Source organism: Ctenopharyngodon idella, chromosome 10, assembly GCF_019924925.1.
Source record: "Ctenopharyngodon idella isolate HZGC_01 chromosome 10, HZGC01, whole genome shotgun sequence".
Taxonomy (NCBI): Eukaryota; Metazoa; Chordata; class Actinopteri; order Cypriniformes; family Xenocyprididae; genus Ctenopharyngodon; species Ctenopharyngodon idella.
Window position 1 is genome coordinate 44,980,893 of NC_067229.1, and position 23,887 is coordinate 45,004,779.

Genomic DNA, 23,887 nt, shown 5'->3' on the forward strand with positions numbered 1-23,887 from the left:
TATCATGAAATTCTGACTTTATATCACACAATTCTGACTTTATATCACGCAATTCTGACTTTACCTCACGCACTTCTGACTTTATATCTCGCAATTCTGACTTTAATTCTGACTTTGTATCACGCAATTCTGACTTTGTATCACGCAATTCTGACTTTATATCACACAATTCTGACTTTATAAATCGCAATTGTGAGTTTATATCTTGTAATTCTGAAGAAAAAAAAATTTTCTAAAAAATTAGAATTATGAGATGTATACTCGCAATTACCTTTTTATTTTTCATTTCATGGCGGAAACAACCTTCCATAGTTTAGCATAAGAGACTTATTTCAAAAATATTTTAAAAATCTTACCGACTCCAAACTTTTTATCGGTAGTGTATGCATGTATGCATTAAGCGTCATAATAGAGTCAGAAAAAGGATTTGTAACCACATACGAAAAACCTTTGCATTTTGATAAGACTATTTTTTTCTTTTGTAGTAATGTGCACTGATGAATCATTCACAATAAGAACCAAAAACACATATTCATAAACTTCATCAATTTTGAGTTTTTAAAACTACAGTCATAGCTAGAAAGTGCATTATAGCTGCAAAGTGCATTTGCTGTACATTGGCAATTAGTCACAGAAAACAGCCAATGTACTGGACAGAGATGTTCTCGTTTGAGAATCTCAAGCTCTCTGTAATTACTCCTGTTGTGCCTACACTCCAGACGCTCTCAGAGGACATTCAGCTAATTGGTGCTGGAAAGAGAAATGAGTTTGGGGCCAAACCAGTGATCTTCGGCATCGCTGCGCTCTTTACTCGTCTTCTAAACTGCGCTTTTGAGGTGCGCACGACAGCAGACAGTGTGTTTGGGTAAAAGTAAGCATGTCTGTAATTGAACGTTTACATCGCCCTCCAAGGTGAAACGAGGAGAACTTTAGGTCGTGTGTGCCCTTGTTTATGAGAGTTAAGGTGACCAGAAGCCCGAGGTACACAGGAAATTGAATCACACTTCCTTCCTGTAAGTCCCAGCAGCATTTGTTCTTACTCAGAACACCACACTGCAAAGAATAAAGCCTTTCAGAAGCACAAACATCACTGCACTGATGCACTGCAGCCTTATGGGAAATACCATTTGCATTGTGGTGTAAATCACAATGGAGCTGATAAACATCCATCTATCTATCTATCTACACCACACCATTTATTCAGCCATTCATCCACTTTGAGAGTAACTTACGTAGTCATGGAATGCCTTGGCTTCACTTGAATGCTCACAGGTTTCTCTCCTTTCAGGTGCTGCACAATACAAATCCCAGAATACACTGCAAAACACACAGGGATGGATGAAGCAGTAGCCATTAACAACACATCAGCACATGAGAAATATGTAATGATGTGAAACTTACCACCACCATGAATGTAGGAATCCTGGAGGTTCTCCTAACGTTATATTCTTCTCCCATCTTATCTGGAGAGAAAGGAGAAAAACCTAATGTAAGACTCGTTAAACAGACTTTCCTTTCATTAAATGTCCACCAGCATGGTTTTTTTGTAGTCAGCCAGGCTAATTGATCAATATTCGGTGTCCACTTTTGCCGAGGTTATGATTCCCCCTTGTGTCGGTTCCAAAATATATCAACATCTTTGTCAGTGGATAATGCACATGTTTTCAAATATAATTTGAAAATGTAAAATTGGTCAAATCTGTGTTTAATTTAATTTCAGCAATAAAGATTCCAAAAGAATACAATCTCAGATCTAATTTAATACAATATTTAAATTACAAATTGTATTATGAGCAATAATTTGATAATAAGTTGGAAAAAAAAAATCAAATTCCAGAATTTTTGGTTATTTTATTAGTTAATAATGCAACAAAAACAGAAATATTAATCTTTTAAAATCCTAAAACATTATTTCCAGGTATAAATGGGATTTTAATTTTCAGATTTTCAATGTCCACTACTGTTCAAAAGTTTGGGGTCGGGAAGATTTTACTGTTTTTAGTATCTTATGCTTACAAATGCTGTATTTATTTGATCAAAAATACATAAAAACAGTAATATTGTGAAATATTACTACAACTTTAAATAACTGTTTTCTATTTGAATATATTTCAACAAGTAATTTATTTCTGTGATGTAAAGCTGAATTTTCAGCATCATTACTCCAGTCTTCAGTGTCAAATGATCCTTCAGAAATCATTCTAATATGCTGATTTGCTGCTCAAGTAACATTTCCGATTATTAGCAATACTGAAAACAGTTGTGCTGCTTAATATGTTTGAGGAAAGTGTGATAAATTCTTTTCCAGTTTTCTTTGATCATTATTAAGATCAAAAGTACAGCATTTGAAATATAATTTTTTGTAACATTATAAATGTCTTTACTGTCACTTTCAATCAATTACACATTCGACCACTAGTACTAAACTAGTTTTAAGTGGATATTTCACATTATTTGGACTGCATTTAAAGGGATAGTTCACCCAAAAATTAAAATTACCCCATGATTTACTCACCCTCAAGCCATCATAGGTGTATATGACTTTATTCTTTCAGCCGAACACAATCAGAGTTACATTAAGAATATCCTGGCTCTTCCCAATTTATAATAGGAGTGGATTGGAGGATGAGACTTCCACAACGTAGTACACAATGACATGACGTCCAACGGTTTATAACATAGGACATTGTGTAGTACGTCATGGCATTGTGTCGAATGCGTATGGCTGTCGCGCCGGAATCTCGTTATTTTACTTTATAAAGATTTAAATAAGGATATTTCTCTTACACAAATGCATAGATTCACTTCAGAAGGCTTTTATTAACCCCACGAAGCCGCATAGAGTATGTTTTATGATCGATGGATGCACTTTTTTTGGGCTTTAAAATCTCATCCTCCAATCACTCCCATTATAAAGCTTAAAAGAGCTAGGATATTATTGATATAACTCTGATTGTATTCGTCTGAAAGAATAAAGTCATATACATCTAGGATGGCCTGAGGGTGAGTAAATCATGGGGTAATTTTCATTTTTGGATGAATTATCCCTTTAAATGGTACCACAACAGCAGCTGTTTTGTTTTGTGCTTACTGACACATTTCTAGATACAAATTAGCTGACTTAAAATAGTCCAGTCAGAGACATGTGGAGAAGTTAACCTTGCAAATCTGAATATATCAGGCAACTTGAAGTGCCAGCCGTTCTTGTGATTGGCACTTCTTTGGAATTAGAACAATCAGAAATGATGCATTATTGTGATTTCTAAGATGACTTGTACTCTTAAGTGTGTATGACTCATATGCAAATAATGGTGAGACTATAAATATCAAAGCAGTGCTTCTAAATGTCACGGTTTCTTTCACATAGATCAATCCCACAATGCCTCAGCGACATTGAAAGGAACTCATTCAGGCATAAATGATTGTGATTTCTCTTAAAGCATTACATCACAAATAATATCGTGAGCAGCTGATATATAACAAAGCAAACATGCGATTTCCTTCATAAAAAGTGGAATGAGGTGATGATCAACATGCCAGCACCGCTCCAGCATCTCTGCTGAAACAATTTAGTCGTTTTTACAGCGATGCACTGACTCTCCTCCAATCCCATTAAGTGGACACCAAACATCTAATGTGTCCTGCTTGCTCAGCATATCATCTGCGTGTAATTAAATTAGCCGGAGCCCCAGGGGGCGGGCCGATGCTTACGAGGCCCTGTGCCTGGATGGCACATCGATAAGCAGGAGCTTAAATAAACCCCCCCGCTGGCTCACCTCTGACAGGAAGGTCTGTGCCGACTTCTGGGCTCCTACATGTAACAAGTACTCATACACGTAGAGTGCTAGCCTGCAAAACAGAGAGAGAGAGAGAAAATCTCATTAATTCATATAAGATGCACAATAAGCATTCTATTCTATTGGTTTTTTTTCAGATATTAGGATAATAATATCACAATATCACAATATCTGAGACCTAATGTACAAAAATATATTTAGGCTATAAATTTATAAATATGATTGTGATATTAGGGCTATAAAGTGTAATACATTATTCTCAAATGAATGCAGACTAAACACAAAAATACAATAATTTAATTACAAATATAATAATAATAATTTTAGAAAAAAAAAAAAACCCAATGCTGCATTCATTTTTAAAAATGTTAAAAAGACCACATTAATTGCACCTTTTGGTGTAATACCGGAATTGAATCACTCACATTCGTTTAAAGCAGGGATGCAAAGGGGTGGAAAACTTCCAGTAAATTTCCAGAAACTTTCCTGAAAGTTTCCAAAAATCCTGGCAAGTTTCCAGAAATTCTGGAGATTTTCTGGAAATTTACTAGAAATGTTCTGCCTCATTGCATCCCTAGTTCGAAGGCTCGGATACATTCAGGAACGAAACAACACTCTATGCGGATATGCAGCGAGTCAGTCACACATCGGTTCTGTGACTTTGGAAGTTTAGTTTCATGTGACATCAATTAATACTCAACATTAATGAAATAAACACAGCGTATTGTCTAAAACAAAAGTTATGACTACTGCATATTTATCCTTAAATCGATACTGGGCTGCGCTTCAATACAATGTAGATGCATTTGCTCCACGCTGACCGGTGTGTCGCGCAACTTTGCCACACAGATTTTGATAGTTTGTCAGCTAAATAAAACAGGCGGCGTGACAAAGAAGTAGACTAATGGGTAATGTGGAAGCAGGTACATTAATGTTTCTGAAATTAGTTGGCCATAGTGAACCTATATGTCTGCACAGAAGACGGTTTGTGTCAAGCCATTCGTTAGTCTGGTTGTTAGTAGTCTTAGCCTCAGACGTCACGTCCACAGACCGTTTGGCTGAACGTCTCATGCATGTGGCACACTTAACTGGAAACACGTCAGGATTTTCAATCCTGATCATCATCTGATTGGTTGAATTCTACCGAATGTCCGGGAGACGTGTGTGTCGCATTCTTGAACGGTCCGCCTGGAAACAAATGCTGTGACGTCAAACTCCCTCATGGAAGAAGAAAGCCGTCGTTGTTTACAACTGTGACAATGAGTGCTTATCAGAATCAACTAAATTTTGGATTTTAAAAAGTATGTGAAATATGTAAAGTTCGCGGCATAGACTCTTTAAAATACGTCCAAGAGTTTTACACACCGGTCTGCTATTGTAGGGACATCAACGGTATGTTTTCACGCCCCAAACATGACGCTGAACAAAACAAACTGTGATTGGTTGATTTACATGTCAGTCAGACGGCCTCTGGGCCTTGGCCAATGAAAGCTGCTGTGGAGTCCAGACCCTCTGCCGTCAATCTGAAGGTCTGGCCATGCGAGACTAGGTTGTTTGATGAGAAAGAGATGAATAGTAGTTGTAATAAACGCTTCAAGAATCTGTTCAACCGTAGAAGCAGACAACTCCTATTATTTTGCGCGAAACTGAGGAACAACTGATGACGGCACATTTTGATCTTTGGTTGACCAATCAGCGGAAAGGGGCGTTTCATTCCCGCCCACATGTAGAGATCGAACATTCAAGCTGTTTATCCATTTTGTTTTTATTGTAACAAGAAATAAAAATACGAAAAAGCTATGTAAGATTCGAATTTTTTTTTTAATGTTTATTAGAATGGTTGAATATGTGACAAATGAATTCTTTTTTTTTTTTTTTTTTTCTCCGTTTTGAAGACAAAAACGAGAAAATAAATTATCTGAAGGTACACAGACCAATACCTTATAAAGTTAAATGCTACATTATTTTGTGATTCAAAGGTAAATCAAGCATGCGATTTGGAAAATTTGATTTAGATGTATAAATTGCATAAATCAAATTAGTATCAGATTCAGTGGGATTTTCACACTGTTCACACTGTCACCCAAAAGCATGTGAATTGGAACCACATAGACTGAAGAGGAGAGCCAACATAGAGCCAAAGTTTCTAAAATCAACAAATGGCAAGTTTTACCCATGAAGATATATATATATATATATATATATATATATATATTTTTTTTTTTTTTTTTTAAATTTAATAGCTGTAGTGACACTTCACTCTAGCAGACATTAAAAAATAAGGAAACCCGTGTGGAAAAGGTCACGCAAAAGATTGCACTCAAACAGAGACCATAGAAAGACAAACTTTACATGCAGATCAGCTTTCCTGATGCCAAACAATCTATCAAACAAAATGAGACTTCAGAGGCATCACTTTGGCTGTCAGCATAGCCCAAAAAGTACCATTTCCTTTGAATGATGAACATGGTGACTGGCAGAAGAGAGTAGGGCCCGCGTTCATTCATCGATCTGAAGCGTGTTCAGTTTTGATCATTTGACTCAACAAGGTTCATTTGAGGCCACCGCAGCTCTGTACCTCCAAAGCGAAATATTTATACTCCCCCAAAACATCAATGTGAGATCTGTCCTTAGCACCAATTGTGAGTTAATATAACAGCTAAGGCATTGCCAGGTGGTTGCCAAGGTCCATTTAGTTGCTATGTGGTTGCTAGGGTGGTTATTGACTGGTTCAAATCAAATGAGCTCACTCAAAGTCTCCATGATCCATAGATGTGGCCCGGGCCCCTCTTTCTCTGCAAATCTATGGTATTTTTCATCTAATTTATCGTCCGCCATGCTAAAATTGAGAATTTCAACACATAAAAAAGTACTAGCACACCAGCACATGATTTGAGATATAATTCAAGCACAAAAACTCTATTAGCATTCTATTCTATTCTATTCTATTCTGACATTAGGAAAACAATGCAAATGTAGCTAAATAGACTTTGGACTTTCAGTCCTAAATCTACAAATTAATGCTGTTGTCACTGTTCAAAAGCATATATCACAATATCTGGGATCTAATATATAACAATAGGTTTATAAATATATTTATAAATATTAATATTATAAAATAAAGGTTGTGAATAAAGAATAACTACTTAAACTCAAAGTTTTCAAAGTGTAATATTAACATTAAATGAATGTAGACTCAATAAAATTTACTTAATTATCTAATAATAATAACAATTAAATTATTAATTAATGTTAGCCACCAAAATGCAGAAAAATAAGAAAATTAAGGGAAAAAAAATCGATGCTGCATAATTTTATAATGTTGGGCTAAATAAATAATTAAATAAATAATTTGAATAATAAGGGACTAGTTAACGTTTAATTCTTTCATTTAGGTTTGCAATTTTTGTGCAAAATATACTAATTTATATGCATATATAATCTCATATGTCAATCAATGCAGCATGTAAATCCAGAGAACAGCACTTTGATCAGCTGAGTTAGGCCAGTATTCACTAGTAGTGATTTTACATTCGATTACAAACAGTTCATCAAATGCCCCCTTAACCCTGAGTGTCAGATACTGATTAAGAGACAAGACCAATAAAACCTGATTTATTGCACATCTAATTTATCCTTTCCAAACTATAAAGAAACTTATGTCTCAGCAATCTTAGTGAAGGCAGCAATAATGATAGTGAGTGAATGCAGAAGCCCAATGCGCCACAGTGCATCATTTTAGTACAAATGCAAATGAGTTTCACAAGCATCTTGCCCTTCCTGTCATTACCAGAGCCTCGTAGACTCAGCGGCCGGTCGGTAATATGCCTCCAAATGAATTTTAATGAACGACCAGGACAGAGCTTACACAAAGAGACGTGCGTCCACTTATCTGCACCAAAATAAGAGCGTGTGGAATGTGACAGATTGCAGGTAGAGAAATGAATGACGAGAGAGGAAAAGAGAAGGAACATTAGAGGAACAAAGGAGCATAAGCAGGGCTATGTGGTAAGGATAATAACTATGGATACTGACGCAAAGAGCGGCGAAGATGAAAGGATCTGGGTGGGTGGAAAAGTGGGGGGCAATTAATACTCCAGAGGTCTAGAAACTTTGGTAATGTCATGCTGATGGGTATGATGGGGGAGATGCGCAGTGAAAATACCCCCTAGGAGGGCTGCACAATGAACTGAATAAAAAACTCAAGTACTGAAACACTTAGCGGAGAAGCTCAGAGAATTTTAATTATCAAATACTATGGTGAAGTATGATTATAGCATAGGTCCGTGTGTCCTTTTGGGCTATATTGTGGTATATCTGTATACACACACACACACACACACACACACACACACAGAGGCCTAACACCAACATATGACAACAGAAATCCCTGTCAATCTCTCTCTCAATATATAAATACTTCCAAAAACCAAAAAACAAAAATTTAAAAAAATATTTAAAACATTTTAAAAACCAAAAACTTATTAAAAAAAAAAAAAAAAAAAAAAAAAAGGATTATATTATTTTTTATATAATAATTACTATTATTATTTATTTGTTTGTTTATTTATGGATGGATGCACAAAATATATTGAAATTAAAATTATGCGATTATTAAAGAGGACATATCATGAAAATCTGACTTTTTCCATGTTTAAGTGCTATAATCGGGTCCCCGGTGCAGCTATCAACCCAGAAAAGGACAACCGAGTAACTTTGTTTTGGCAAGCCTTTCTCTACGAGCATGTGAAAAAACGAGCCATTGAGATTTCACTCCCCTTGTGACGTAGGAATGGGATCCTATTATAATATTACCGCCCCTTAATCTGCACGTTTCCCACCCACGGCACCATCATTTTGTTCAAGTGACAACGGTGTACCAGTTCTAACGCCATGGCAAAAGTTTGAGCAAAGCATGCTAACTGTTCTGTCATTGGCTGCACAGACGAGCACAGAAAACTATTTAGAGGCTCGTTAGCTTGGATAGCCTGCAAGTTGACCCTGAGTTGACCCTGCAAGTTGAAAAAAGAAGTTTCTGTCTGAGTGATATTTTGGAAAACATATTAGACCATTCACAGCATTTGATAAATGTAATCATAAATGTTAGCCTGGTGTGTATGGCCCTGCTTGTATAGTGGGCATCCATACGGGTTTTGCACAAAAGATTAACATGACGGTGAAAAGGGGCATAATAGGTTGCAAAGGCTGCAATTTAATTAAATAAATATATGCGCAACAGGTTTCAGAGTGAAGCCCGGCACTGAGTTCCATCTACACGAGTGCAGCTCATGATATAATGTTTCTGTGTCTCTGTTCACATGCAGTAAATGCTGCTCTGAGATGCTGAAATATCATGAGCTGCACACGTGTAAATTAACACAGTGCTGTGCTTCACTCTGAAACCTGGAACAGCCAAAATGAAAGCTCGATGGTTTAACTTTTAAAGATGAAGAAATTAAGATATAAGTAACACTGTAATTTTACAATTGCACTATAACTATGAAAACTTTTATATATTACATTTATATAGCGCATTTCTCAGCACTCAAAGTGCTTTACATGGAAGGGGGAATCTCCTCAACGCCCACCACACACCAGCTTATTGGTGGAGAGCAGACAGAGTGATGAAGCCAATTAGCATATTTGGGGATGATTAGGAGGCCATGATGATGGACAGAGGCCAATGGGCAAATCTGACCAGGATGCCGGGGTTAAACCCCTACGCTTTTTTCGAAGGACATCCTGAGATTTTTAATGACCACAGAGAATCAGGACCTTGGTTTAATGTCTCATCTGAAAGATGGTGCTTTTTGACAGTATAGTGTCCCCATTACTATACTGGGGCGTTAGGACCCACACAGACCACAGGGTGAGCACCCCCTGCTGGCCTCACTAACACCTCTTCCAGCAGCAACCTAGTTTTCCCAGGAGGTCTCCCATCCCAGTACTGACCAGGCTCAACCCTGCGCTAGTGGGCAACCAGTCTTGGGTTACGGGGTGATATGGCTGCTGGCCAAAATTATGATCACTTTATGGTTAGTGATATATATAAATAAAAAAGTGTGCCTCATAACATCAAAATCATTGTGCGAGCTTAGCCTTGCTAAAGCTAGCTAGCTAAATACAAAGTTGGGAAGTTGGCACACAAGCCAACATAACATATTGATGAGCAATGCACACATCCTGATGCAACTCAAGACAAACAAAACAAACCGAGAGAAACATGATTTCTACTGGTCATTCCTTCAGTGGATCGTTCCACTGTATCTGTGCAAATGGCTGTTTTTCTGTCTGTGTTTTTCTGTCTCTTCTCCCTTAAGATAAAACACTGATCGGAGTGTGGGGGCTGTAGAGGACCATTAATGTTTCATAACAGTGGGGCGGTCCACATTCGGACAGGAGATGAAAGGAGTGTTTGGGTGAATGGAGTAATGAGAGAAATGTGGAAAACATCGGTGACCTATCTGCTCCGAGATGATCGGCAGCCAAACAAAGACGGTCGGGTTTCTACATCAGTTCATTCGAGGATGAAGGCAGGTGTGCGACAGTCTTTCACAAACACATTATGTACATTTCTCATGAGAAATCATTCTTTACAGGTGCTGTGAGCAATTTTTTTGATGTTTAAACACTATCTATATCTTAATGTACAGAGACAAAGTAAGTCATTCGAGTGGATTTCCCCAAAGAGTGTAAACACTATAGAACTATTACATTTTTCTGTTTGAGCCAGAGGTCTTCTCGGGTCCTAAAATCAGTATCCGACCCGGAACGACCCGAATGACTTCTTCCCCGATGTGCATAATTTTTTTTTTTTAAAGAAAAACCTGACCCGAGTTCGAACCGACAGCATTTATTTCCGAACCCGGCCGGACTTGATCATAAACGGCATTGATGTTCCCGGTGTCTGGCTGGCTGATTTGGCTGCTGCTCCATTACTTTCATTTATTTATTTACTTATTTATTATTACTTTATATTATTGCCTGCCCGATAGATACAAGTTATGATACAAGTTATTTCTGAGTTTGGCTTTCAATTGTGACCAGTGGATTGGAAAAATAAACATGACAGCTCGATAAAAATTAAATCGATAGCCTAATAAATCATGGATTCGCTAGTGTTGTCTGCAACGCTATTTACCTAATCTCTGGCGAAGGGCTTCTGTACACAAAAAAGAAAAGTCCTGGATGCACACGCAGCATAATGAAGCGAGTGGCTTTTCCTGATGGATCTCATAGCTATAACGCTGCATTCACACGGGGCGTCGGCGTCAACGCTTGACGGAAGGCGTGTCTGAACCTTGTGCTGACGCGACCATTATAGTGACAACAGCCAATCACATTACTTTCTGGTGTTGCATGAAAGCAATTGGCTAGCGTCTGCGCTAGGGAATTTGCATTAGGCAATCTGATTGGCTGCGTTGGCACTTGAAAAGTTGAGAAATCTTCAACTTCTACCCCGAGCAACGCGAGTGAAGCGACGCGACGGAACCCACAATTCAGTTCGGCAACGCATGACGTCATCCATTCAAAGTAAATGAGAAGCATTAACGCTGACGCCCCGTGTGAATGCAGCGTAAGATGGATTTCCATGTGCGAGGTTTCAAACATTTGTTCCTTTTTTACTTACGTTTCTCAAAAATGCACTTAACACTTAGCGCAAATACACACTAAAGTGCTGAAATGTCAATAACCTCATTACGTCCTATAACTTTTGGCATAATGTTATTTACCTGACCGTAAGATGATTAAAGTTTATTATTCGGGTCTTTTCGGGTCCATTCAGAAAAAGCACATTTATTTTAAATTACCCAAGGCCACTAATACCGTGAAGATCTCTAGTTTGAGCGGCCCAACAGCTCAGTGCTCATCCAATAGTGTGAGACTACTCGTTTGTCCAAACAATGGTGTATAAAATAGATTTGGTGCATTAATGGTGATGCTGCTATTGGTCATATTTAGCAAATTCAAAGTATCAGAACACCTTAGCATTGGTTGTTGATTGGATGAAGGCAGTACTGAATGCAATCTTCCAGACATATTGTTTAAAAATTACATTGCCAAAATTTTTAAATTAAATGTATGCATAAATGTACAGTTAACAATAAGATCAATGACATGCATTTAGAAAATAGAATATCTAGGATGAATATCTATTTCATGCTGACTTAAACACATCTTAATACATCTTCCAACAAATTACTACAAAGCAGATCATTTTCATCCATTTTTGGCATGACACAAATGAAATGTTTCAATCATTTCATTTATTCATGAACAAGATGCCTCATTCAGTGCTGCCCCGAGCCATATTCATTCAGTAGGTTCAACTAATGAAATGCTTGTTCAAAGTATGCAATCGAATGCCATTCGAAGCAGTCACGAAAAATAAGTCATCGAATTGAAGTAAACAAGACTGATTCATTCATTTCAAAGATTCATTCACATACGGACCACCACTAGTTTGCAGTTTACACTGTATACAAGTTTGCCATCCATTCGAGGACAACAGGGAAGTGTGTTCAGATTCAGCCGAGCAAACCAGATCTGTCTGGCAGCCCAGATTACAGGTTGTGCCTGTCAAACTTCGCATGAACACAGATAATAGACTGTGCCCAAGAGACAGAAATAAGGAAATAAACCGCCGTTGCTTGGCAATTGTGTCCCTGTTCGGTTAAATTTTAAACAAGTTAATCACACCAGCACTAAAAGAAGTTGCGAGACTGTGTTGGGAGTTTAGGGATTGAAGCAGCGCTGAGTTTAGGGAGCGAGAGACGTCTGGAAGAATTCGGCTGAGTCACACCTGCGCAGAGGATGCAAAGCTTATGCCAATTTGCAACCTCCTTCCCTGAAAATGTTCCTTGCCTGCCATTATCTTCTGCAGTCAGACTCTGCTGTCTCCCCAAGGGAGCGGGGCAAGGGGCCATCTCTGCCTGAAGCCCGCTGACGTGGATCTTCGAGGGCCTCTCGCCTGGGTGACTGGGCAGAGAGGAGCAGAGAAGAGACAGAACGTTCTGAGGACGCCATTGACATACAGGCAAAAACAAACAGTTTCATCAGCGTGTCCCCTGAGGCTGGATCCTGGGAAGTGTCTGCTGCAACCACATCCAACAGGATGCTTTTGAAAGCAGGAGCATATGTATCTGCTGCTTCAAAGTGGCATTCTTTATATTCAAGTGGTACTTCATTATGAATTGATATCCAGCAACCTGGAGAGATGCTAGTACGGCTAGTCAAACCGCTCGTACATAAAGTTCCTAACGTATGCACTTTTGTGCACTGATTTAAAAACTAGCAGATCCATTCATAAAGTGAAGCACTAATAGAGTGACATATCATTCACATTAAAGGGATAGTTCACCCAAAAATCTAAATTCTGACATCATCAAAGGAAGATATTTGGAAAAATGTTTGTAACCAAGCAGATCTCGCCCCCCATTGACTGTCATACTGTTTTTTTTCCCTGCTATGGTAGTCAGTGGGGGGCGAGATCTGCTTGGTTACAAACATTCTTCCAAATGTCTTGCTTTGTGTTCAGCAGAAGAAAGAAATTTATACAGGTTTGGAACAACTTTTAGGGGAGCAAATGATGACAGAATTTTCATTTTTGGGTGAACTATCCCTTTAAGACTTATCCAACAAATCAATTTGACAATGAAATTGTTTAAATCTGCCTCAAAATGTTCAGCCTAAGAAAAGTTTGCCACAATAATAAGGATTTTTCAGAATTCTACTTGCTCTGCCAACATTTCCAATACAATTTTTTTAACATAAATTTCTAAATTTAACATAAAGATGTTCTAATTTGATCATGTATAATTTTACATGCATTATTTATTATTTTAAATATAATAAAAATGTAATTTAAAAACATTTTAAATTATAAAATTAGTTCTATTATTCTACCATATAAATGTACATACACACACTACTACTCAAAACTAAGATTTTTATTAAAGAAATATAAAGGTTTTTAAGCAAGAATGTGTTAAATTGACAGTAAAGATGTTTATAATGTTATAAAAGATTTCTAATTTAATTAAATATTGTTCCTTTGAATTTTCTATTCAAAGAATCCTTAAAAATTTGTCACAGTTTCCGCAAAAATATTAAGCAGCACAACTGTTTTTAACCCTGATAATAAGAAATGTTTCTTGAGCAGCAAATCAGCATATTAGAATGATTTCTGAAGGATCATGTGACACTGAAGACTGGAGTAATGATGCTGAAAATTCAGCTTTGATCACAGGAATAAATTACATTTTAAAATATATTCAAATATACAGTTAAGACAGAAAACCATAAAAACAGAGACATTTTTGCTGGAAAATAAGGATGTGGACAGTGAGAAAATTTTCCCACCGGTTAATCGACATGTGACAACACCGGTAATACCAGTGTCACCGGGGAGCGGGGGGCGGGGCCTACACCATTTTTTTTTTTTTTTTTTTTTTTAAATCATTTATGAATGGCTGTGTTTGCATTTTTCTTTCACTTTCAAATTAGCGGCAATTGCTTGAATGGTGGATTATTATTCTTACTGAAAAACACAACAACAAAACAGAGAATGTTTATTAACAAAACAATTGAATACACCATGCTAGGCCTAATTTAAAATAACAAATAGGCTAACTTACACAACGTTTATATAAAAAGCTGAAAATCAAACCATGGAAACTGTGAACCCAATAAATAAGTAACAGAACGTTTAAGTTCTTTAGTCAAGAGCAGTGAGTAATTCTCTCTTACCTTTGTTCTTTGATTAACATTAATGACACTTTAAGATCTGCTGCTGCTGCACACGATGCGGATCTGACACGCGTCCCATTTTCTCACAAATTTTTACGTTAATTTAAGACTTAATTTAACTGCTCTTATAAGGACACTCGACAAAACAGACATTTTGGCATCATTTGTGTGTTTTATGGTTTGTTCAAGCGCGGAAGAGAACTCGATACTGGCGTGCGTTGTGTGTGTGTCACACAGGCAGGACATTCACAGACAGCGCGTTCTCTTTTGTCTTGTCACGCTTGAATGGTTTAAAAGCATTTGCATGAATAAGAACTTGATCATATAACGCAGAAAAATGGATACTGCGTTAATTGTGTTGTGTAATATTTTTAATGTGTTAAACTGAAAAAAATTGCCTCGGTGGGCAAGTGATGAAACCGGTGTTGCAACTGAACACCGACTACCATAGCAAGCATACTAGAAAAAGATGGCAAAACATAACTGCGCCTGTGGACAACACATTGCATGACCTCTCATAACTCTAACAACCCCTCAAGTGTCTCATGTGCAGACATTCCTGATGCTTAACCTTTTATTAAGCATAATACACTCAGGCCTTGCTATCTGGCTGAATCTGAAAGTTACAATTCATAAACATAACAGGAAGTTGATCAGATGGACAGCGCACCCTCTGACAAAATGACCTAAAAAAACCCCAATGATGTTTTCTTACGATGAAAGGGCTAGTAAAATCATCAAGTTTGATTCACAAACCAAGAGGCAGCTTCCTCAATCATGTGTGTGTTCGAGAGGAGGTCAAAACAATAACTCTTCTTGATGAGATAAAAGGAAACGTCCTAATGATTTCATTAAAAAAAGGCAGGAAGAGCAGATGTTTTAAACATCCTGTTTTATATAGTGCAGAAAGGCAGGCCCAACTTGACCAGAGGAGATGCTTTGAGCTTTATCCAAGAAGTAAGACTGACAATGCCTCATGACATTTGATACGTAAAAGTCTTATATTACTGCAGAGAAATGACCCTTCATTAAGGAAGGTCACTCACAGACAGCTTTTACATTCATGGTCAGATTTTTTACAGAACAAATGAGTGGCTCATGGGACACTTCAGATTGGTTACTTGAGTTCGGCAGCTACATAAAACATGACTATAACAATTTCAAGAAGCAATGTAAAGCCTTGACAATTAGGGATGGGTATCAAAAACACATTTTCTGATTCAATTCAATTCTGACTCAATTGCTATTTAACAGACAAGTTTGAGAACCTTTTTAAAGAATTATTAAAGGGTTAGTTTACACAAAAATGAAAATTCGATCATTGCTCACCCTCATGTTGTTCCAAACCCCTAAGACATTTGTTCATCTTCGGAACACAAACAAAGATCTTTTTAATGAAATCTAAGAGCTTTCTGTCCCTCCATTGACAGCTACCCAACTGACACTTTCAAGCCCCAGAAAGGTAGTAAAGACATCGTTAAAGTAATCCATGTGACTTCAGTGGTTTAATTTCACGTTTATGAAGCGATGTGAGTGTTTTTTTTTTGTGCAAAAAAAACATAATTTACCACTTTATTTACAAAATATTAATCTCCAACACGTTCACGCAACGTCTGCTCTCGTGTCAACACAACACGCATGCGTCGTGGCCAACAGTGATGTACGGAGGGGATATTTGTTTTTAATGACCCTACAAGTTAGATTAAACCATCAAAATATGAGAATAAGTTAAAGAGTTAAATGTCACTGAAACTGTTCGTGTGAGAGCGTTGTTTTGTTGATCGTCTCCGGCATGGAGTTTGACAGTCTGTGCTATGCTGATTGCTGAACGTCCTGTCCGGCCCTGACACATTTCTTTGTTTACTTTACATTTATGTTTGTTTGGGGTTTTTTTGCGTTAAAATAAATGTTTTTGTTAAGAATTGATGCGTCTGGTATGGAAGCTTGTTTCCGCCACTAAATAAAAGAATAAAAAAAGTATTTGCTACTTTTTTCTCTCACAATTCTGACTTTTTGTCTCGCAATTGCGAGTTTATATCCCACAATTCTGACTTTTTGTCTCGCAATTGCGAGTTTATATCTCTCAATTCTGACTTTTTTCACACAATTGCAAGTTTATATCCCACAATTCTGACTTTATAACTCGCAATTCTGAGAAAAAAGTCAGAATTGTTAGATAAAAAGTCGCAATTACCTTTTTTATTTTTTATTTCATGGCGGAAACAGGCTTCCATAAGTCTCTATTTTTGTTGCAGCCTAAGAGCCGGCTGTAACATGAGGGAAGGACAAAACACTGAACTTGGTTAAGGTATTTATCTGACAAAATTATTGGGCAAAAATAGGCAAACCACAGCTACAGGTTTTATTTTACTAGGCAAAAACAAAATATGCAAAGAAAAACAAAAAGCTCACAGGAACAAGCATACATTGACTAAAACATAATCAGTTATTAATATTTCATTTGTTCTGTCTTGTTTTTGCGTGTGTTCATAATTTCTTTGTATGACAGCCTGTCCGCACAATTTTGGCATGTTTCATTGCGTTATCACAAATCAAACAATTGACTCCAAGCACATTAATAATTTAATTTAATAATAAACAAAATAATAGTAACATTTTTGATTATATTTCATTATATTTAACTTTCCTAGGCCAGACATCACTTTGGCCACTATTGTATATAATGTTAGATGCATTATTTAATGTTTATTTTAAATACATATTTAAATTATTATAACATTTTATAATTTAAATATTTTTTATAAAATTATATTTAAAGAATATTATGTGTTATTTTACCATATGAATATAAATACATGCATTTAAAATAAAAATTCCTATTAAAATTAAGTTTTCTTTTCAAAGAAAATTCACAATAATACCTGGAAATTTTACATGTATTATAATTTTACAGGAAACTCCAAGATGGTCAAATCCAAAACTGTGTATCAAATAAAAAGTTTTGCATATGGTGAACCCAAAACCAGTCTAAATTTATAGGGCTTTCTTAAGACCGATTATTAATTCAGGAAAGTAGTCGATATGCAGTCACGCACATCCCTAGTGCGAAGGACACTCAGGCTTAACCCATGCAAAAAAAAACATCAACCCTTCACACTCTCATGTGACAGCAGGTCAGTTCAATAGTCTCCATGATGAAAAGATAACATGTCACAGGCTAGTACCTCCACCATGCAATAAATAGTCTGCCATAATGAACACTCCCAAACACGCAGTGACAGGGAGGAGAGAAACAAAGTTCCCCAACAGTATCTAAGGCGCTTTCTCTCTCCTCTCGTCACGCATGCTTAACCTTGTGCCGCTGCGTGGACCACACCGTTTGCATATTAATGCCTGAAGATATTAGAGAGGTCTGCTCTCCTGAGGATCAGCAGAGGAGAGAGAGAGAGACGTAAAACCAAAGACAGATACACAAACACTAACATACCCACAGCAGACAGACAAACTGTGAAACCACAAACTGCATTCTGAAACACACCTGTATGTTTCCAGAAGCTCACAGCTTCAAAGACTGCAAAGGCAAACGCTGCACAGCATAACATTTCTGAGGCCGCAACATGAATAGAAATAAAACAGAAATCGTGATATGGCTGTGATTTAATTAAACGTGCGCTGTGCGTTTCAGAGTGAAGCACGGCACTGCGAGCGGCTCATGATCCAGTGTTTTCAGTGTCTCGGAAACTTATGTCTGTATGTGTTGCAAATTTGGGTCACTAACATGCATTTGGGAATGCAACATTCACCAACCATCTTCCCAAAATGTAAGGGCTTATAATCCTCTCTTTTATTGTCAAGCTTTAAAGGTCACAATAAAAGATTGATGGTTTAATGTTTGAAAATGAAGAAAATAAGACAGCCATAAATAGGGCTGGGTAAAAAAAATCAAATTTCTTGATTTTAATTGATTCTCATTTTTATGAACCAGTATTGATTCTTAAATCCCAAGATTTATTCCACGCTGTTTTCAGGGCAGTTGTGGCTTAATGATTAGAGAGTCGGACTTGTAACCCGAAGTTCACAGGTTCGAGTCTCAGTACTGACAGGAAATGAAGGTTGGGGAAGTGAATGAATAAGTGCTCTCTTCCACTCTCATTACCCACAACTGAGGTGCCCTTGAGCAAGGCATCTAACCCCCAATCACTCCCTGGGCGCTGCAGCAAAAATGGCTGCCCACTGCTCCGGGTGTGTGTTCACAGTGTGTGTGTGTTCAATACTCACTGCTGTGTGTGTGCAATTGGATGGGTGAAACACAGACCACAAATTCTGAGCCACCATACTTGGCTACACTAGTCACTTTCACTTTCAGTTGATGAATGATCAGAACATTGTAGCGTGCCTCCCATCCAAAACATTGCAATAACCTTTGAGCTTTGTTACTTCTGATATGAAACAGTCTCAAATTTCACATTCTGTCCATTTTATTACAAAAATACAGTTTTGGCACTTTTTAATGTGGCATGACAGATCGCTGTAGCACCTCAGTTAAGCAAAGTGGCAGTGTGAAGCGGCACATGAACAGATCATCTCTTCCGCTTTACTACTAGTTACAGCAGGAAATAAACAAGAACGAACATCAGAAGGTATGTTAAAAGATACAGTACAACTTACAAAATCCATATTATGTCTCATGTAATCGCTCAGTTTCAACCACGGAAAGACGTCAATAAAACAGCTTATGTCACATATATAACGTCATATTTACCTCAGAAAAGCTATTTAGTGACCATAAACAGTTCTAAAATATGCAAATAACTTTTTGTTAATAAATAAAAAGTTTTTCGTTACCTTCAAATGTCTGTCATTAGACTTAAGTAGTTGGTTTTAAACTTCGACAGTTTAACTAACTTTAACTTGCCCAATGTAATCCCTCAGTTCCTACTCGCCCCACTCTGTGCGGGCCTCAAACCCGGGTCTCCAGCATGGGAGGCAGGCGCGCTAACAAGGAGGCTATCCACAATATTATCTTACCCTAATTGTTGCTTTGCCATCATAGTACTTGACATGGAAGAGAAAGCAAACCATATAAGAAGACAATTTATGCTAATGCTAGCTATAGTGCCTGTTGCAGCAATGAAAACGCAAATGTGAAATTGAGCTTGCGCAGATAGAAGCTTTCACATGGTATGTTTCTTGCTTAAATATGTTCATTGGGAAGGTTATGGTTATGGTTATCACCAAACTAAAAATGCAGCCTATAACTTTCATCAACAATGGAACAGACTAATTTTGTGCTATGCAAGCTTTCCAAGCCATTATGACATCAGCTTTAAAGTTTTTCCTTTTTTTTCTCCCTCATATCACACAAACCATCCTCCTTGACAGTTAACCACTTGTCCACTTTTCTTTCAAGAGGAGAGATAAAAGGTTCTGTGATCTTCTCAAAGCCGTCACCTCTTTAAAACCTGCCGGTGCTACAACACCATACAGTCTAGCGGTTGTCAAATTCAAACAGTTTAAGTGTTAAAGCAGAACTGACTGATTCTGCACTTCCTATCAAATAAAACATTGTGTCAAAAGCTTATTTTGTCACTTGATCTGACATCACTTTCCAAAAAGACATATTTTTATCACACGATTTAAACCAGCTTGTGATGTCTGAAAACAATACACTAAATACAGTCTGTCTACTACTAAACACTGGTTTGATACGTGTATTATGGGTAAAGCTTTTCATTCACACTGAATAGGCCATGAAAATCACATATGAGTCAAGCTTCCATAGGGATTTTATCTTTCCATTCCCACACTTTCAGCCAATGCATAAAATGAATGAACATTCATAAAAAAAGAACACATACTATTGCGTTCATTCATAACACGATGATCATATAAGTTTCCCACACTTTTTGACCAATTAAATTTCCAAGTAGTTTTTCATTACTGGATTTAAAAAAAAAGGAAAAATTAAATTTGGATAAGGATTTTTAAAATAAAAAGTACAAATAACAATTTCTAGACAATTAAATATATTATAGATCTTAGAATAACTAGATAAATTGATATTTCTTACAAAAATTTCCAAGACATTTTAAGATTTAATTAATATTCACAAGTTTTCTAGGCCTGGAAATCACCCCGATTCCAGGATTTCTCTGACTGTGGGAGCCCTACTGTATCTATGCAAATTTCATACTTGGATTTTACGTATGAGATTAAGATCAACCAAAAAGAAAGACAATGTAGGAGCCATGGTACAGCTGTTAGTGCACGTGCTCTGATGTGGGAGATGTGGGTTTGAGTCTATGTGTTCATGTTCCCATTCATTCCTTCTTTCCTTTCTTCTCTCCCTCTCTTCTTTCTGTCTATTCTACACTCTCGCTGTAAATAAAAGTGGCAAACCCCCAAAATTTCAAAGAAAACAACGGAAATTAACAGAAACTCAGGGGTGTGGCCACAAGGGTGGCAGCTGCCACCCTAAAAATTAGTTTTGCCACCCCAAAGTTGACCAGTCTCACAGCTCGCATATTTATGTAATGCACAAACAATTAAAGGTTTTGGTTTATGGAAGGGTGTCAACTTAATCAACATCCCTGTCGGCTCATAATAAAAGTTCATCTTAACTCGATTGGGTCCACAGACTGGAGCGCAGGCTGTCGCTCTGCAGTATAACTGGAGTGTCGGAAGAAGAACGCAGTTGTCTTGTCCACAGACCCGGTTCCATTATCAAATCACTGAAGGTGCTTCTAAAATTAGTGAGGATGCTCTAGTAAAGTGCAGAAGTAATGTGTAAGCAATGGCTCCTGAGCACCACCATAGCAATAATAGCAATGTACAGTGAGATATTTACAAGATTTAACAGGTTATTACTTTTACAAATAATTGCAACAGCCTGCTATAGCCCAGAATGCACACAAAGAGCGCTCTCTTTATAATCACCAAAGAGCTGTCATTCACCTCAGTTCATCGCGATCTCACGAAGTAATCATATAAAGTAAATATGATTGAAGTAATCATATTATAATCTAAACTGCATAATGAATCTCTTATTTACACCGTGTCTGCACTTTGTTATAATGAGGGGATTCAAGAGCATGCAGAACTCAGAGTCAAAAAAAAAAAAAATCTGGAGTTTTGAGTGCTGAGTGGATTCTGACTACATTTAACACCTCTGATTGGCCATTGCATTCAAGAGATGTCTGTGATGCTACATTGCTCAACACTGCAAAAACACATAAATAGAACCTTTCAAGAGCGCAAACACAAATACGCAGTGGAGCGGGGGTGGGGTGGGGCGGTTGGATGGGGGTAGTTAAATTGTAGTTACACTGTAGTTAAATTGTAGTTAATAAACATAAAAATGTTGAGTAGTTTGTATCACTGGATATTAGCTACTATCGGTCGCTCAATATTTCAATCAAAACAGTCGTCAAATATTAAATGTTTAGCTACTTACTCACCACATACTCTTTCACTGCTAAAACGAAAGCGTCTCATTGTAATTCGCACTGATCTTCTGTGAACAGTAAGCCCCGCCTTCTTTGATTTGATTGGCCAGCTCACTCATTCTGACAGTGATGAGCGCTGTTAGACGGCTGAGGCAGACCAGCCTAAAAATGTAACTTTTAAAACTTTTTTTGTCATCCTAACAACAAACAGAGCGATGCATAATGGAGTACAGCAGAGCAGCATCAAGAATATAAAATACTGGGGGCACAATTTGGCCATTTCAAATTATTGGGTTCCCCTCAATGTATATGGTGGTTACGACCCTGGTTTCAACTAAAGGTGCTCTTGCTTTCCATAGAACCGGGCCTGCTTGTCCAGAGACGTTAAGTGAAAATCTCCATACCAAAGCAAACCTTTCATTTGAGTTGCGTATTCTGACAGGTAACAAATAAATTGTCATTCAAATCACAGTGATTTCAGGAGACAAAACTGGCATTCATGTGGAGAAATAGCCAAATCAACACAATATGTTAAAGATCTTAATTATTAAAAAACAACTCCGAGATAAATGTCAACTCAATAAAATGTCAGCACGAACGAAATAATATTTTCTGGGGCAGTGTTCATCATCTTCACCCCTCCCCCACTCTTTAACTTTTTCTGGCACCAAAAACAAAAAACTATCAGTGTACACTACTAGCCATCACCGTGACCAAACGAATACTCCAATATTGTATTCTTTTTGACGCACAGAAGCAGGTACACTTTAAAAAAATAACCCAAGTTGGGTTGAAAATGGACAGACCCAGCGATTGGGTCGTTTTAACACAGTGGTTGGGTTAAATCTTTGCCCAACGTACTGTGCAGTTTCATTTAACTCACCTATTGTTTAAAAATGACCATATGGCTGGCTTAAAATTAACCCAAAATAGGTTGGAAATTAAAAATCAGACATATAATTACTAGAGGCAACAATAATAATCAAAAGGTGAACATTTATTAATAAGCAATTTAATATATGTGTATTTTTTTATTTTTTATTTAACTTGTTCATTTATTAAACATATTAATAAATGTTAATTTCCAACAGATTTTGGGTTCATTTGAAGAAAGCAATACAGTCATTTTTAAACAATAGTTGAGTTAAATAAAACTACCTAGCAGGTTGGGCAAACATTTAACCCAACCGCTGGGTTCAAAGAACCCATTCGCTGGGTTTGTCCATTTTCAACCCAACTTGGGTTGTTTTTAACCCAGCATTTTTTAGAGTGTAGAGTCAATCATGTGTCTATCTCGTTAATCTAAATAAATTACCTGAGTGGTGGTAATGTTACAATTATGCATATTTTCAGTAGACTGGCTAGCTCGGTCATTACACTTTAATAGGCTTACACATTTTGGCGAAATGCTAACAAGACCCCTGTAGTAGAGGAATCAAACATCTGTACAGTAATTTTTAGTTAGGAACTGTTGTTGGCAGGTATGTTTTATTGTTTCCCCTTTTAAATCGGTATAACATTTCATACTGGTATCGTCCCTCATATAGTATTACTGGTTTTACATATACCATAACAAGCCTGGTTGCCACCCCTCATTCTGCTCTTGCCCCCCCTTTGCCACGCCAAGTATAAACAGCATTCACAGTACAAGTAAAGAACCACAAACAGCAGTCAAATTCACTTAGCAAAAGCAAGAGGCTGTAAGAACATCTCATAACCAGCAAAACTGCTTTCTCAAGCTCAAATCTAATGCTGAAGAGTTTTCATCGAAACCACAAGTCCACACATGTCCCATAAGACACTGGCCTGAATGAAACTGCAATAATTGCTAATTACTTCAAGACAAGACCTCACTGCAGGAAGACAAAACTGTGGACATTCCAATCATGTTTTTAAGCTGACAACAAAGGCAGTTAGTAGAATAATACAGTTTCA

At 37.2% G+C, this 23,887-nt stretch overlaps 1 protein-coding gene across 7 annotated transcripts in view; it reads right to left on the reverse strand.

The window, feature by feature from the left end:
- Positions 1–23,887, reverse strand: part of ssbp2b (single stranded DNA binding protein 2b) — a 78,308-nt gene that overhangs the window by 51,822 nt on the left and 2,599 nt on the right. For 3 of the 7 annotated variants that reach the window (XM_051908899.1, XM_051908898.1, XM_051908901.1), the window contains exons 2-5: positions 12,663–12,776; positions 3,777–3,849; positions 1,402–1,463; positions 1,233–1,317 (exon numbers count right to left, since the gene is read on the reverse strand). In XM_051908899.1, the coding sequence (XP_051764859.1) occupies positions 1,233–1,317; positions 1,402–1,463; positions 3,777–3,849; positions 12,663–12,776 (334 nt within the window). Of the gene's footprint in view, positions 1–1,232; positions 1,318–1,401; positions 1,464–3,776; positions 3,850–12,662; positions 12,777–14,546; positions 14,582–23,887 lie in introns of those variants that run through there. The other 4 variants (XM_051908904.1, XM_051908903.1, XM_051908905.1 and 1 more) reach the window with 2 other exon arrangements.